General features: G+C 33.5%; 2 protein-coding genes across 4 annotated transcripts in view; one reads left to right on the forward strand and one right to left on the reverse strand.

The window, feature by feature from the left end:
- Positions 1 to 1,397: 1,397 nt before the first annotated feature.
- The window catches only part of LOC105325760 (uncharacterized), a 57,190-nt gene continuing 40,250 nt past the window's right edge, over positions 1,398 to 18,337 (forward strand). Inside the window, exon 1 of the mRNA XM_066072316.1 lies at positions 1,398 to 1,463. The gene's annotated coding sequence lies outside the window, so the exon portion shown is untranslated. The remainder of the gene's footprint in view (positions 1,464 to 18,337) is intronic.
- Positions 7,336 to 12,363, reverse strand: LOC105346446 (uncharacterized). 3 transcript variants are annotated; one of them, XM_066071503.1, is made up of 3 exons: positions 12,056 to 12,363; positions 10,712 to 11,092; positions 7,336 to 8,515 (listed from the first exon to the last, which is right to left on the reverse strand). In XM_066071503.1, the coding sequence occupies exons 2-3, from the start codon at positions 11,085 to 11,087 to the stop codon at positions 8,184 to 8,186; spliced, it is 708 nt and encodes a 235-aa protein (XP_065927575.1). In that variant the 5' UTR covers positions 11,088 to 11,092; positions 12,056 to 12,363; the 3' UTR covers positions 7,336 to 8,183. The 3 variants fall into 3 exon arrangements, with proteins under 3 accessions (XP_065927575.1, XP_065927576.1, XP_065927574.1); XM_066071502.1 differs by having other exon boundaries at positions 7,338 to 8,515; positions 12,060 to 12,362; XM_066071504.1 differs by lacking the exon at positions 12,056 to 12,363 and having other exon boundaries at positions 10,712 to 12,029.

The raw sequence follows: 18,337 nt of genomic DNA on the forward strand, positions 1-18,337 counted from the left end.
TATATGGGTTGAATAAACCATTGATATTTTTTTCTGATATGTTAAGATACTGTTAAAACACGGCCTTTACATCCGTTGTCATTTCAACCCCCCTGGAATTCAAAATGACCAAATATCTTGCAAATTACTGTAAATTCCTAATTAAACGCGAGGAATTAATATCCGCGTAAAATCGCGAGAAGCCCGTCTCGCGAATTTTAAAATCTCGCTTTAAATTTTGGGACACATGTAAACAGCATGAAAGAAAGATAAAATTTCGGCATTCGCGATTTTATGTTCTCGCAATTTGATTGTAAATCGTTGAATCGCGGAATTAAGTACTCGCGTAAAATAAGGAATCTACAGTATTGCTCTCTTCATCCTTAAACTTATATTTTTATCACTTGCGTTACGGTGCACCAAACTTTATGTAGGTTATGATCCTATGGAATGATTCTAACCCCAAAATAAAAGAAAATTCTAACATGTCTTGATAAATGTTGGGATCCCGACAACTTAACAATATATATGTATATTTCTCTTCTAAAATTATGGTGCAACAAGTAATTCAAGTTCATGACCACAAAGAGTTAATTTTACCCCATTCGCCTCGGAATAGGAAATAATAAAATATATTGACATGTAACTGTTGAGATTCCCAACCCTAAACTATATCAGCTCTTGCTCCTTGTGTCATCGCGCATCAAATGTTATATGTTATGCTTCGTTTGGAACACACCCTTACTTTGTTAAACTGTAAATAAACAGGTATTTCATCTTATTCATATATAGAGTTTGTCCCACGTCATCTTAATCGAAGCGTCTTTCTAGTTCATCGCAAAAAAGAAAGTATGGAGCATTGTTATTGTCATGAATATAGGAAATGTAAATATAAGAAATAAGGTATCATTTTTGGATGTATATTTAAATGAGACCTATTTTCCTGAATGTCAGATGAAGCTTGATGTCATTTACAAGACATCTGAAAAAGTCATGCAAATTATATTTAGATAAAATGAAATGTTACTCAAACAAGGTGATTCCTTAACTTCAAAATCACCATGTATTTATGTGTGTAATAATTAATTCACTATATTTATTAGTGTAAAAAATATAGCTAATACTTTATTCATAAAATAAAATTATTGTTTAAAAAAAAGTCATCCAATTGCATCAATTATGTAATGCATTGATGGATTCAATTTCATTTCTAAAAATAAAATATTAAGCAGAATTGTATTTAGTGTTGCCCATATATTTATTATTTACTAGTATGCTATCTAAATTTGAATGTTTCTTTTTTTTAAATAAAAGTTAGCCACACATTTATTTGTCAATTTTAGTTATTAATGCCTATGTTAAATTCTTGATATTAAAGATTTCTAAACTATTTAATCATTTTGTTCCTCCAGGTATCTAGATAGTAATCAGATAACAACGATCGACAACAACGCCTTTGCCGGGCTATCTCGGCTGAACAAACTGTAAGTAACCCTTATTCTGTTATCTCAAGATTTCATTCTTGGAGATAAATGTTGCATTTAAATTTGATCCATTTCAATAGTTTATATGACTGTTTAAACATATATTTGTCGCAATCAGTTTAGCTCTAATGACTGCAAATCTCCGCTTAACTGCCCGTGTTTTATTGCCACTGATGCCTGCATGGGTGTTTTGAATGGGAAGTGTGAATTGATTTATCATTGGACAAATCAATCTGTATTTACCTTAGGTCAACTTTAAAACAATCATTTTTATAGTATATTACTGGTCTACTTGCCTGGTTTTCTTTGAAGTTGTGTTATTAATATCATCATCTATTGAATCAATGTACATGAAAGAAAACCTTTCCTCTGCAATTTTGACTGAAATGAAAACAACCGATTTTTTTGCCTGTATTTTATGCATCTTAAGAAAAATATATTGTTACATGAAAAATAATAAATAGTTGAATCGCCAACATTATATTAAATTCTCCATTTCTTAAATAAAATTCTTCGGGATTTACTTCTCAACCACGATTTCTGACCAAAATATTTGATTCATTATTCCGTATATGCTATTTTTATGAAGTGTGATTCTGCTAAGTATCTATTTTACACGTTTTAAAGTGCAAAACAGAATTTGAGGGACGGTTTTTTGCATTACCTTAAGTTTAAAATTAATTTGAAGATATGATTACACAATTGCAAATTGACTGTTATAAAAAATAATAAAAGAGACAGCTAGGTTTTCCATTGTGCTCTATTTAAATAAATTTACCAACATTGTTTAAAAGCAACATATCAAGTCTAGTTTAGTAATGCATTTGTCGTGAAATTGTAGACCAAATTACATTGTCCCTTGACTGTTTTCACAAACTATATGGCTTGAACAAATGTAATGTCTTTGAAGTACCACGAACATGGTATACTATTACATATTATCAAAGTGTATCTCATTTGATATCCAAAGTCCATGGATATTCAGTACTGTTTTACTGTAAAATTTATCAATTAACATGCCAATTTAAATAACAAGTTCCTTTGATTGATAGTGACACGACCAGTGTCTTGACGGGTGCCCTAATAATTATGCCCTTATAGTTTTCGTACTGTTACTTCTTCTTATTATTTTTTTCCACAAATTTTGTGCACGCGATATCTCGAAAACTATTCGGCCGATTTCGACCATTTTTTTTACAGATGATTGCCAGTGGTCATAATTCTAAAAGTGTTTTGAAATTTTGAAATCATCACTTCCGGTTCCGATTTACGGCCGATTTTGTAAATTTTTACGACCAATTTTGTGCAGACATAAACTCAGAGACTATCAAAGATGTGAATATAAAATTTTTAGGATAGGTAGACCATAGTTTGAAGTTGTGCACAATGCAGTTTTTTTAACGCCAGTGGCACAAAGTTTAGGAGCTCGCCTGGGCTCAAAAATTGGATACGAATTTTGAATCAAAATGTTCATAGGTTTGATCTGTATCTTTTTATGAGTTGATATTTTCTTTAAAGGACATATATAATTAAAGTGGTAGAGAATTAAAAGTTCTTTCCAACAAAACCAAGAAATAGGGGCTGGCCCCTTAAATTAGGGGCCAACACACTTGTAAACTCTATTACAAATAACTTAAATACGATAAAGATTATGTAATGTATTATAGAAGCAAAGTTGTTGATCGTAACAATATATATCAGGTAAAATCATTGCCACGCCAATTTATTACGTAATTAGGGATTTTAAGGGGCCAAAGTACTTAAACTATGACGCAATATATCTAGAAAAGGAGACATATTTTATAAAGCAATGTAGAAGAGAAAATGTTTGCATTGATGATTCTAATCAATTCCATTATTCAAAACACCTATGTCTGTCCCCATTAAAGATCTAGAGGGCTGGACCCTAAAATATTCAATCATTTGTATCGAAAAAATATACAACAATTTAAGATGGTTATAAGAACAAAAAATGTTAGTAATCGTGGGACCTTTTGAATGAACTCAAGAAAAAGGGGCTGGCCCCTGTAATTAGGAGCCAAGAGACTCTTAAAGTCTCGTACACATACCTTAAAAACGAGAAAGATTTTGTAATGCATTATAGAAGTAAAGTTGTTGATCGTAACAATATCAGTTTGTATTACTCATTGCCACATCCATTGATGACGTAATTACAGATTTTAGGGTACTAAAATCTTAAATCTTTAATGTTTTGTATCTGAAAAAGCAGAAGGTTTTGTTTAAACATTTAAAACGATATTGACAATCGTATACATTATCTAAAAAGGAGGGGTTGAGTGAAAATTCTGAAATGTCATTGAAATTTTAATGGTATCGTTTAAAAAATTGAACGGAAGACCTACTCGTTACTCGTAACGAGATCGTATCTAGTTAAGGTCTTCCGTTTCCAATGGAAGACCTTGTAGTTTTCGTACTGTTTCTTATTAAGGTCTTCCGTTTCCAACGGAAGACCTTATAGTTTTCGTACTGTTTCTTATTATTTTTTTTTCCAAATTTTGTGCACGAGATTTCTCGAAAACTGTTCAACCGATTTCAACTATTTTTTTCACAGAAGATATGACTTGATGTAATCTTAATACATTTTTGAGATTTTTCCTGTCGTCACTTCCGGTACCGATTTATCGGCCATTTTGTAAATTTTTTACGACCTATTTTGTGCAGAGCTGATCTCAGAAACTATCAGAGATATGACTATGAAATTTTCAGGATAGGTAGTCTATAGTTCGCAGTTGTGCACTATTATGTTGTTTTACGCCAGTGGCGCCATTTCTTGGAGCTCGCCTGGGCACGAAAATTGGGTACGAATTTTTATTCAAAATTATCATACGTTTTGATCTGTATCTTCATTATCAGTTGATATTTTGTTAAGACATATATAACAAAAGTAGTAGATAACCAAAAGTTCTTTCCAACAAAATCAAGAAAAAGGGGCTGGCCCCCTTTTTTAAGGGCCAAGACACTTGTAAACTCTATTACAAATAACTTAAAAACAATAAAAATGTTGTAATGCATTATAGAAGCAAAGTTGTTGATCGTAACAATATCAATCAAAAACAATCATTGCCACACCCATTTATTACATAATTAGGGATTTTAAGGGGCCAAAGTACTTAAACTTTGACGCAATATATCTAGAAAAGGAGACACATTTTGTTAAGCATTGTAGAGCAGAAAATGTTTGCATTAATGATTCTAATCGATTCCATTTATCAAAACACCAATGTCTGTCCCCATTAAGGGTCTAGAGGGCTGGCCCCTAATCTATTCAATCATTTGTATCTAAAAAAAATGAACAACAATTCTAGATAAGTGTAAGAACAAAAAACGTTAGTATTCGTGAGACCTTTCCAATGAACTCAAGAAATAAGGGCTGGCCCCTTAAATTTGGGACCAAGACACTCGTAAAGTCTATTACACATACCTTAAAAAGATAAAGATTTTGTAATACTTTATAGAAGCAAAGTTGTTGATCGTCACAATATCTGTCAGGAAAAATTATTGCCACGCCCATTTGTTACGTAATTAGGGATTTTTAGGGGCCAAAGTACTTAAACTTTGACGCAATATATCTAGAGAAGGAGACATATTTTTTTAATCATTGTAGACGAGAAAATTCTTGCATTGATGATTCTCATCGATTCCATCAATCAAAATACCAATCTTTGTCCCCATTAGGGATCTAGAGGGCTGGCCCCTTAAATATTCAAACATTTGTATCTCAAAAATGAACAACAATTTTAGATACGTGTAATAACAAAAAATGTTAGAATTTGTGAGACGTTTCGACTGAATTCAAGAAAAAGGGGCTTGACCCTTAAATTAGGGGCCAAGCCACTTGTAAAGTCTTTTTCACATACATTTAAAATAATCAAGACTTTGTAATGCATTATAGAAACAAAGTTTTTGATCATTCAATATCAGTTTGTAAAACTCATTGCCACACCCATGGATGACGTAATTATTGATTTTAGGGGACTAAACTCTTAAATCTTTAATATGCAAAATGTCAAAAAGCAAAACACTTTGTTATGCATTTTAAAGGATATTGAAAATCGTATACATTATCTGAAAGGGAGTGTTTGAGGTGGAATTCAGAAATTTCATTGATATTTTAATCGTATCGTTTAAAAATTGAACGGAAGACCTACTCGTTACTCGTAACGAGATCGTATCTAGTTATTATTATTTTTTCCCCAAATTTTGTGCACGCGATATCTCGAAAACTATTCGGCCGATATCGACCATATTCACAGATGATTGCCAGTGGTCATAATTCTAGAAGTGTTTTGAAATTTTGAAATCGTCACTTTTGGTTCCGATTTACGGCCGATTTTGTAAGTTTTTACGACCAATTTTGTGCAGACATAAACTCAGAGACTATCAGAAATATGAATATAAAATTTTCAGGATAGGTAGACCATAGATTGAAGTTGTGCACAATGCAGTTTTTTATGCCAGTGGCGCAAAGTTTAGGAGCTCGCCTGGGCTCGAAAATTGGATACGAATTTTGAATCACAATTTTCATACGCTTTGATCTGTATCTTTTTATCAGTTAATATTTTGTTAACATATATATAACAAAAGTGGTAGATAATCAAAAGTTCTTTCCAACAAATTCAACAAAAAGGGGCTGGCCCTTTTTTTGTAGGGACCAAGACACTTGTAAACTCTAATACAAATAACTTAAATACGATAAAGATTTTGTAATGCATTATAGAAGCAAAGTTGTTGACCGTAACAATATCTATCGAGTAAAATCATTGCCACGCCCATTTATTACGTAATTAGGGATTTTAAGGAGCCAAAGTACTTAAACTTTGACGCAATATATCTAGAGAAGGAGACATATTTTGTTAAGCTTTGTAGAAGAGAAAATGCTTGCATTGATAATTCTAATCGATTCCATCAATCAAAACACCAATGTATGTCCCCATTAAGGATCTCGAGGATTGGCCCCTAAAATATTCAATCATCTGTATCTAAAAAATGAACAACAATTTTAAATACGTGTAAGAACAAAAATTGTTAGTATTTGTGAGACCTTTTGAATGAACTCAGGAAAAAGGGGCTGGCCCCTTACATTAGGGGCCAAGGCACTCGTAAAATCTTTTTCACATACCTTAAAAACGATCAAGATTTTGTAATGTTTTACAGAAACAAAGTTGTTGATCATAACAATATCAGTTTGTTAAACTCATTTCCAAACCAATTGATGACGTAATTAGGAATTTTAGGGGACTTAAATCTTAAACGTTTAATGTGCTGTTTGTGAAAAAGTTAAACTCTTTGTTAAGCATTTCAAGGGATATTGACAATCGTATGCATTATCTGAAAGGGAGTGGTTGAGGGGGGGGGGGGGGGGTTCTGAAACTTCATTGATATTTTAATCTTATCGTTTAAAAATTGAACGGAAGACCTACTCGTTACTCGTAACGAGATCGTATCTAGTTATTATTTTTTTCCACAAATTTTGTGCACGCGATATCTCGAAAACTATTCGGCCGATTTCGACCATTTTTTCACAGATGATTGCCAGTGGACATAATTCTAGAAGTGTTTTGAAATTTTGAAATCGTCACTTTTGGTTCCGATTTACGGCCGATTTTGTAAGTTTTTACGACCAATTTTGTGCAGACATAAACTCAGAGACTATCAGAGATATAATTATGAAATTTTTAGGATAGGTAAACCATAGTTTGAAGTTGTGCACAAAGTATTTTTTTGGCGCCAGTGGCGCCATTTCTTTGAGCTCGCCTAGGCTCGAAAATTGGATACGAATTTTGCATCAAAATTTTCATAAATTTGCAATGTGCAACTAAAAAATAGCAGTTAAACACTGACCTATCATTACACATTACTACACCTGTAAACATACTATAACCAAGAAAATTAATTGAGACACCCTCCGTATTTTACGCACAAGATTCTCTTATGGAAAAAGTAACAAACATAAGGACATTTTTTGGTACAGATCAATAGCAGCAGTTACTCATGATCACTGGCCTGCTATAAATAAACTGCAGGGGTAAGAAAGATTGTAGATACAAATAATTACAGTTGAAACGATTGTATTCTAATATATCTGTGTAATGCATTGGAGTTCCAGCGGCCTAAATGCTGAATAAAACTCTCAGAATAGCCTAACTGTGCAGCATGTGTTGCTGCCCCTATCCGAAAACTGTGCCCTTTATATCTATTGGGGTCAAGACCCGCAAATGCTATGGCTTTCGAAAGCTCACAGCTAACATAAGAATATGTGACTGGAGAGTCATTGATCAATTGAAAAAAGGGACCTGAAACATGTTGAAATTGTGATCTATATCTATAGAGATACTGTACTGGACAGAAATTGGAAACAGGGTTGGTTTCTATAGATATGATTATAGGATATTTTTTCTTTTGTGATTTATGATATCGTAAAACAAGTTGAACTGCTGAAGGATTGTTCTTATCTCCCATAAAAGTAATGTCTTGAACTTGAAGTACTCTGTCTTTATCTGATACCTTTTTTGTGACAACTTCCCCTAAACGTAAAAAGGCGTTAAAACAAAGAAGAAAAAGACTTTGCAAAAGTACCCGATTTGATGCATTTGGAACAGTGAAAACTAATGCAGAGATAATGTTGTGCATTATACTCAGTGTTATTGGTAATCTAGCATCTTGTGAAGGAAGAAGCTTGTGACATCCTTTAAGGAGTTTTCAAACAATAAATGTTTGTGTTAAATCAGGCGCATTTACAATTTTGTGTATATAACTCATAGCAGATACATGTGAGGCAATACTGCTGGAACTGTATTGTTTTTCAAACAGGAAACCAATAAAATTACAAATAGCAATGGTAGACAAAGGTAACGACACTGGATTATTTCGAAATGTGAGAAAAAGTTCCCATGAACGTCTGTATGATAAACGTGCAGAGGGAGATAAAGCTGCTACTAAGATTGTTTGGGTGGTTGAGGACAAATCTGCAATAGATGCTCGGGAATGGCAGTTGGTTGTTGGTCTAGATATGGTGCTGCCTCTCTGGCTCTCTGAAATTGCAAACGTGACAGGGAGTCAGCTACCACATTATATTTTCCAGGAATATGCTTTGCCTTAAAGAATATGTTTTTTGATAAACACACCAATACTAAACGCCGAAGTAGATGCATGAGGCACTTTTCCTTACTGGACTGTCTATTGATTACTTCTACCACTGCCATATTATCTGACATAAATAAGATTTTTCTATTTGCCATCTCTGAACCCCAAATTTCCAAAGCCAAAACAATTGGAAACAATTCTTTTACGGCAATTTGCAAAGGTAGAAGAGTTTGTGTCCACTCATCAGCCAACCATTTTGAACCAAAAACAGCAACAAATCCTAACAAACCAGAAGCATCTGTAAATAGTCGCGTGACATCTGAAGATTCCCATTCCTCTGGAAGAAAAAAAAAATTTCCATTGAAAATTTGAAGAAAATGTAGCCACATGGCTAAATCAGCTCTTACCTCATTATTAAATTTTATTCGATAATAAGGTTTTTTCACACCTATAGTCAAGTCAATCAGACGACGTAAAAATGCCCTACCAGGAACTACTACCAAACAAGCAAAATTTAAGACTCCAATTAATGATTGAAGCTCCTGCAAAGTAACTTTTTTACGCCTACTAAACTGAAATACAAGAGTCCTACATTTTTCTAATTTGTCTGGTGGCAGCCGACTCATCATATCAATAGAATCAACCTCAATACCATAAATGGTGATGCATGTTACTGGCCAGAAAGTTTTCTTATCATTAATTGGAATATTAATCCTTCCACATAAATCCAAGAAATTCATCAAATCATTTTTACATTTTTCAGACTGAGGAGGCCCAATAAAAAAGAAATCATCCAACATATGAGACATACCCCCTGCTTCTAGCTTGTTTAACATAACCCATTGAAGAGCTGTACTTAACTTCTCAAATATTTGACAGGAGCTACTTGCCCCCATTGGCAAACAGCGTTCATAGTAGAATTGACCTTTCCAAGTAAAACCCCAAAAATGATAATCCTTTGGGTTCACGGGGATTATTCTGAAGGCATCCATTATATCTGTTTTTGCCATAAGAGAACCCATCCCATATTGATGAACCAAACTGCGTACCGTATCAATTGAATCATAATGAACCTGAGAGTATTCCCTAGGTATATTAGAATTAACTGAGTCCTGAGCAGGAAAGGATAAATCATGAATGATTCGAAACTTGTTTTTCTCGGATTTTGGTACAACCCCCAGAGGAGAAGTTTTAAAAAGAGGTAAAGGGGGTCTTGTGAATGGGCCAGCTATCCTCTGCTTACTTAAACCCGTATGAATGTAATCTTCAATAACTTCTGGGTGCTCATATGTAGACTTATGATTATGAGGAGGATGAATGGAAGGGGACTTAACACAGCCTAATCTAAACCTAAATGTAAAGCCATTCACTAACAATTTCAATTCATCTGCCTCATAACCTAATAGTTCATTGTGAAGTCTTAACGGGTTTACTGGAGTTGGAAGAACCAGCGCCATTCCTGTTTGAAGTGAAAGATGTGGATGACATGTTTCTACACTGAAATCGGGGGTGGGGTCCACTACAGGCTTGGCAAGTATGGGCGAATCGACAAGGTAGGGAGTGACATTTTTGCCCATTGTTATAATTGTAGCACTGTTTTGCCCGAAAGGGCTGCCGTTTACCATTATAAGCTTGAAATTGGGTAGGAGACTTTAAACCCATAGAGGCTACCTTAAGTCGCAACTCTGTTACTACTCTCTCCCACGGCAGGAGGGATGTCTCTCTTATTTTCCTAAATGACTCATCATACATTCTCCAGGGTTGGTCCCCATGAAGCTTGTGAATCTCCCTAATTGTAAACATGTATTTTAACAGATTGCATGCCTCATGGGGAAATTTCTGTAAGTAAATTGTACTGAATACCAGAAAAGCATCTGTCCATTGATGGATTGTAATAGGTGTTTTATGTGAAGCCGCTTGTTGTAGCTCAATTTTACCCCCTTGTACCACAATTGAAAGGGGTTCTTCTCCTGAGGTCGGCAATAAATTTTTTAAGTCAACAAATTCATTGTTCCAGATTTTAAGTTTCAATTTTGAGGAAACTGATGCCCCTAGAGGCACACAATCTGATAAGTGAATTTGAGAGCTACTAGAGCATGCAAAACTACTACCAGTACTCCGAGATAAATTGCCTGCGGGCTCACCTGTGAACACATTATCCAGTAATGTTCCCAGTGCAGAGGCAGGAAATGTGGCAGCCGCAGAGGCAGGAATTGTGGCAGCGGCCGGTATAGCTTCCCCAATTACTGGTGCAGTATCCTCAACAGAATTCACCATTGGAGGTTGCCCAACACTTTCACCGATGTTTTGTTTCTCACTATCAGCTTTTTGTTGGTTTACAATTTCTTTTGCCAGAAGATCATAATCAATATTTGGTAGCACATTGACAGTGTCAGTCTCCGACTGTTTTCGGGTTCTTTTTGGCCCTTTTTTCCCCTTATTTACTTCAGTTGGTGGTGTTGGTGGTGGTAATCCTCCAGTTGCCACATCATCTCTCCTGGCTCTCTTTTTGGGTGGCATAATGGCTAAATATATAATAAGAATAATAGGTATGAATCCTATCCTTTCACATATATGATTAGCCTAACCCATAAAAATTTTTTCATAATCAACTTTTGCATTAACAGATGATTTCAACCATGTACTTGGTATTTTGACCTGATCAGTTAAGCGCATACCAACAAGATTTTGATCTACATGTACATGTTAACATAAAATTCATAATAATAGGAACATGTCCCACTGACCATATGGGTAACACAGACCCAATGTTCCTACATCATTATTAGTACATGTCGATTCAAACATTCATATAACTAAATAGTCCCAACATGACTTTAATTACATAACGTTATTAACATTAAATTCATAATTGTAAGGAACATGTCCCACTGACCATATGGGTAACACAGACCCAATGTTCCTTCATCATTATAAGTACATGAAGATTCAAACATTATGTAACTAAATAGTCCCAACATGACTTTAATTACATAACATTTTAACATTAAATTCATAATTGTAAGGAACATGTCCCACTGACCATATGGGTAACACAGACCCAATGTTCCTTCATCATTAATAGTACATGTAGATCCAAAACATTCATGTAACTAAAAAGTCTCAACCTGATTTTTAATTACATGTTAACATTAAATTCATAATTGTAAGGAACATGTCCCACTGACCATATGGGTTACACAGACCCACTATTCCTTCATCATTCTTTAGTATGCAAACTCAACAGACATAAAATTTATCAGTTCCAGCCAAAACGCTTAATTAAAATGAAAGGTAGAACTTGAACTGATGCTCATCAACACGAAAAAATCACGCATTTAAATTTCAGGGACTTAATACATCAACTGCCCCTACACTGTCTTAATTCAAACAAATAAAATGTAAATATATAAATATGGATATATATATTCACATATTATTGAATATCATTATTCTAGAGTGGTAGCACATAAGATCTAAAATCATACTGGCCTCAAAACTTTTGAGTGCAGGATCACCGCATTCCTAATGCTGCGGCGAAACTTCCTCATGGGCTGGTCCTCGGCAGGGGTACACAGCAGATGGACACCATCCGGGCCTAAATAATGAAAGTCCTTCCAAAACCACCGATGTCCCCAGAAATAAATTTCACCAAGTGGCTCAGCAAAACATTTCAAATGTTCATTAGTCTGAACCACAAAGACGTTAAAATTTTTGCATGATGCAAACTGCATTCGGCGAATTAACTGGCCTATTATCACTACCTTTACTCCAACACCATCTCTTAAATACTGTCCCACAGTAAAATATCCCTCACTGTTTGTAATTTCACAGATATCATTTTTACCAATCTGTAAAAACACCACATCGGGAATTGAGTCAAAATGCAGAATCTCCGCCCTGAAGACACGCTTGCTTAATCTCAAACCGCCTTTTCCTCTAAATGATACTTTAAACACTTCAGGGTCCAAATTTAGATTGTCTGTTTCTGTCTGCATACAATAATCTCTTAATCTTCTAATGTGAGAATGTCCAATCACGCACACATTTAAAATACTCATTGTTTACATATTGTACCCCAACCGGAACCAGCACAAATAATCATGCGATATCGCATACAACAAAAAACTAGAAACTGTGTTTCAAAACTTACTGTATCAAAACATTACTCGTGCTAACACTCTCAGAGATGAAGACACAATGACCCTAATCTCACCGGTCAGATACTGACCGCATCAAACCACGTGACCGTATCGCTTAATTTGATTGGCTATTAAATTAAATTTGGGGAGAATTTCACCATTCGATTTTTAACAATTACATAATAGGTCACTGGGAGGTTTTTAGACTAAGAATTTGGGCTAAAAATAGACATGGACAGTGACCACTGCAGGGAAATTACATAATATGGCCAACGACCACTACAAGGCCTGGGAAAGAAATGCAACTTATCTAATCAAACATAAACATGAAAAATACAATAAATAAGCAAATAAAATTATAGCATTCAACACATAAATACAATTATTAACATAATTGTTGTTGTTTGATATGAATTTGATGCTCCATAAATGTTTTCATCCACGCCTTTATTTTTTTAGCAAACACTTTTCGTTTTTTATTTAGAATACACAAATCATTTCCTCCCACGTGAACAATAAAAAATATTTCGACAAAACGATGTAATTTTCTTAGCAAAAACATTGTTTCTTCCTTAGTGTTCAGCCGCTCACTAAAGGTTTTTATTACAGAACAAAATACATAATATGATTTTGCCTTTAAAAAAGCTTCAATTAACACAAAATTTTGTAACATATATTACATATTCTTGTTCTAACTCTTTGAAGAAATAGGCAACATTGCGTTTCGGATAACTACGCGTTGTCTTTTGTTTTAAGATCACGGAATAACATGTGATACCATGGATATTTTGCTTCAATAAAAATCACTAAAAAATGTACAAACAATTTGATATTTCAACGTGAAAGTGCTAGCAAGTGAACAACGTATCCTTAACGTATTTCAAATGTTTTATAAAAGTATATGCCATTTGAATATATAAATAGAATAAACAGAAGATATGCGCTTTGAAGAAAAATTAAAACTAGGTTCTTATGTCACCAGTTTTATTATAAGCCTATGGTTATGACTTTTTAAAAAGTCATCGATTAAACGGAGAGCACATTTAAAAAAATAATATAATAGTAAATTGATCACAAAAAAGGTAATTTTTAGGCAACGACAAAATTATAACAAAAAGAATAGAAAATCGCAATGATTGTTTTAGGACTAAACTATCATATTTACCCTGGACGCCAAGAAAACCAAGAAAAACCGTTTAGCTTGCGGTGACTATCGTTACGTTCTTCTCTATAAAGCATAATATCTTCAGTAACAAATATCATAATGCATTTCAATTTTCAGGTCTGAATCTAAACAGGAACATATCTTAAAGCACAAATAATTTACTTTACATTGACTTTTCACGATTTTATTGCATCTTTGACATTACGTTTGGATTAACCTTCGTACTTTATTAGCAAAGTATTTACAACAAAACTCTATGATAAAAATGTTGACGTCAATTTTTCTATTGTCAACTTTTTTTACTAATGTAGCAATATACCTAAATGTGGAGTTTTTGTCTCTCAGTTTTGTTTTTAATACGTAAAGGCATGCTCTACGTATGAACAATTTCTTAAACCAGGAAAGTCGCTGACAAACACGTTGATAAAACAAGATTGTCAACAATCTCGACTGAGTTTTTAATTTTTTAATAAGTTTAATGGTCCATGCAAAATTTTCTAGCAAATACAATTTTTCGCTAGGCTGTATGCTGACTGGCGTTTTTAAGCTTGTACTGATTGTAATGGTAATTCTTCATTAATAAGGCATTCCATTTCCAAAGGAAGACCTTATACTGATTCTGATGGTAATTCTTATACTGATTCTGATGGTAATTCTTCATTATTGTTATTCGTCTTCTAGATGTTTTTTAAACCTCAGATTGAAATTTTTTTTCACAGCAAAAAAAGATTTGAAATCGCAACTTCCGGTTTAGAGTTGTTCCCCTTTTTCTAAAATCTTAAGGGCATTTGTTTCCAAATAAAGGCTCCGAAATGGTTCCTAGCATATGATTCAAAGTGAAAAAAAAATAATATTGACACATTGAACGTTTTCCTCTGAAATTTGTATTTTATATTTTTGCCAATTATACCACTCGAATTATTAAATCGAAATCTATGTTTTAAAAAATGTTAAATTTTTCTCATGTTTTAGCATCATAACTGTTTAATGTGATATATTTTGTAAATAAGAACACATGTTGTGCATAATTTAAAGGACTGATGATGCTGTCACTAGAAAGTTGTTGTTCATTATCTTATAAATCTATATGTAATTTAGTAATGTTTGGATATTGCGTTATATGAGAGTTAAAAGCTTCAAATGTAAACATGTATACCCGCTTTTATTTTGCAAATAGGCAATAACTCCCTCTGCATAATAGTGTTTTAAAGGCACAATCAATACATTTTTGGTTTACAATGTAATCTACAAATTTATCAAAATATGGTTTTAGAATCCCGTGCTTTTTTCACAACTCGTTTTTGGATATGGCATGTTTCTAATTAAAAAAAAATAAAAACAAATTAGGGAGCGGTTAATTAGATAGTTGTTTGGTTTTCATTCAATAAATTAGTACAGAAAATAAAAATAAATCGATTGAGCATATGATTACAAGCATACACTAGCTGCAATATTTTCGAACGTAAGCTTTGTGTAATGTATTTACGTTACTCATTCCTCGCACTTGGCCGTGGAGAGTAATCGCGCTTTGAACGATTTGTGGATATTTTGTACAGAAGCTTCGCACGCTTAGACTACCTTCAGGTAGAAGCACGCGAAGACGTCAATGATTAAGCACTGTATACGAATTTTCCTCTTTTATTTTATTAAAAAAGGAATTCAATGATCTTTATATTTCTGCATTTTCCCTTAGTTAACATTTTACATGTACCTGCCATGATCATACGTGCGACGACAGGCATTAGCACGATATTTGTTTATGCATTAAGATATTATTAAATATACATACATTAATAAAGACTATCAAGCATATATACTGTTACAATCAATCAATAGACTTCTGACTTTTGTGTACACAATTACTCATCCTTCGAACATTGGCCAAGGAAGATGGGAACTGGCGATCTGCGGTGATCTACATTACATGATTCTTAACATTGCTTAACCCAATGATACAAAAAAGTATTCATGTAACAAACACCTCACCCCCTCTAAATCTGCACATTATAGATTTTTGCAGAACTTTGATTTTTTAAATTCATATTTATTATAAAACAGAAGAAAGCACAAAACAAACAAAAACAAAACATTTTGAATAATATTGCATCGTCGAGAAAAATAATATTAATTTCTGTGAATAAGGTTATTTATTTTCACGTTACATGTCGGTGTCTTTAGGAAAGAGCACCATCCGGTGTACAATTTATACGCTCACTTTTGCATAAATTTTCCCGCTGATCTTTTATAACAAATATTATGTTGCATGTCCAAGTCGACACGTATCATTAGATAATATCCGACGACACACACTTCTGTATGTATGTATGTTCAGAGATGCCATCAATTTTGACTAATTAAAAAATGTTGACCGCACGCAACATTTTCAAATTTCCGGTTTTCAAAAAATCGGGTTCGTTTTAAAAAGTACAATTTCTGACATGAAACATGAGAACATGTATAAAACAATGCTTGCTTCCTGCCGTTAACATTCTCATTGTTTAAAGAATTTTTGAATCGATTATGCAAACTGAGTTCGACGAGTAGTTTTCCCAAACATTTTCAAGACACATTCCCCTTTTTTTCAAACATGTTTTCATACAAGCTTTCAACCACAACACGTTTTCGTAACGAAAATAGAACTGAAAGTTAGTCATTATTATCGTTTGACACCAAATCATATATATTTTCAACTCGCAGCAACAACGGAAAAACTACTCGTTGCTTTGCATCGAGCTCTGCTCTAGTTCATACTTACTGATAGGCCATTACATGTATCAAACACCGAATTATCTACAATTTTTTCTGTTTTCTCGATTACGACAAAGATCACAGGGTCAGCAGAGAATGCTTACACATCCATTGCATCTGATCATACATTTAATTTCTGTTGAGGTCCGTGTGTGCACTGCTCCTGTTTTGTATTTTTCTCTGGACTTTTGATTAAGAAAACTATCTGTTATTGCCACATTTCATATTGAATACATTATATGTGAATACAGGCAGAGAAATATAATAACACGTATCTTTAAATTGTTGTAAGCAGTGCTACATGAATCGTGTTGAAATTGTGACTGTGAAATAGTCTTTTGTAACTATTAACAACCTATTTAGGCTTCAACTTTGCAGATGCTCTATAGTGATATGTCTGTTCAATTGTTTGTTCATCTTTGCAGTAACCTTAAATCAAGTTTCTATGTCAAAGTTCAATACAGAACGCTCTTTATATTCCTTGCCAGGTCCTCGTATTTTTTTTCTCTAGGTCCTATTTGCTTTGTAATACCATATTATTGGTTAAATGAGGTACGCCGATCATAATCATTTCTAAATCAGATAAAGATTAAGGCAAAGTCCTCCTTAATGCTTTTCATTCTAATATCCTTTATATGATGTCTTTGTGATAGTAACCACAATTTTAATGATGTCTCGTTGCTGAATGTAGACACCACTCGGACTCTGATAAATGCCTCTACTAATACTATTCAGAATCTGTATATCTAAGATATTTCATGTAATTCTTTGCAAGAACATTGAAGTAAACAACCTACATTTGACTTTTTTGTATTTCAATAATTTTGCAATGAAAGGGCTTTGAATCGTTTACAATAATACAACTATTTTGAAATGATATCTGCATTTAGCTAAAAAGAAATAAATACCAGGTACATTTTGTTAATCAATAAACTGTGCTAGACCTGATGACATTTCTACGGGGTTTTTTTAGTGACAAAGTATTCTAATCCTTCTGATAAGTGTTTACTAGCATGGCCTAGTATCCAATGCATTCATAGTGGGTTACTTTACAGTGAAAAATATGCATGGGTTATTTCTGTATGTAAAAATGTAGTATGATAAAAAAGTAACAGGTAACCCACTCTTACTTCAGCCAAATGCATAAGAAACATGTACATACATTCTATTGAAATCAAAGTACTGGAGCATGGGGAATGCTAAGATAGCCTTATAAGAAGTTGTATCACATCTCTAGAAACTGTGTAATTGACTTATTTGGATGTGTATAAATATATGATATTCAATTAGACCCATGCTCTGATATTATTTTTCAGCTTTCTGATTTTCTAATATTTACTAATTAGTAAAATATATTTTGTATATGGGTTGAATAAACCATTGATATTTTTTTCTGATATGTTAAGATACTGTTAAAACACGGCCTTTACATCCGTTGTCATTTCAACCCCCTGGAATTCAAAATGACCAAAAATCTTGCAAACCATTGCTCTCTTCATCCTTAAACTTATATTTTTATTACTAGAGTACGGTGCACCAAACCTTATGTAGGTTATGATCCTATGGAATGATTCTAACCCCAAAATAAAAGAAAATTCTAACACGTCTTGATAAATGTTGGGATCCCGACAACTTAACAATATATATGTATATTTCTCTTCTAAAATTATGGTGCAACAAGTAATTAAAGTTCATGACCACAAAGAGTTGATTTT

Source organism: Magallana gigas, chromosome 9 (assembly GCF_963853765.1).
Source record: "Magallana gigas chromosome 9, xbMagGiga1.1, whole genome shotgun sequence".
NCBI lineage: Eukaryota > Metazoa > Mollusca > Bivalvia > Ostreida > Ostreidae > Magallana > Magallana gigas.

Bases quoted from the DNA above. Each gene is read 5' to 3' on its own strand.
- LOC105346446 (XM_066071503.1), bottom strand. From the start codon at position 11,087: ATGCCACCCAAAAAGAGAGCCAGGAGAGATGATGTGGCAACTGGAGGA. The intron at 8,516-10,711 runs GTGAGCCCGCAG...TTGCAATTTCAG, and splicing joins ACTGGATAATGTGTTCACAG to AGAGCCAGAGAGGCAGCACC.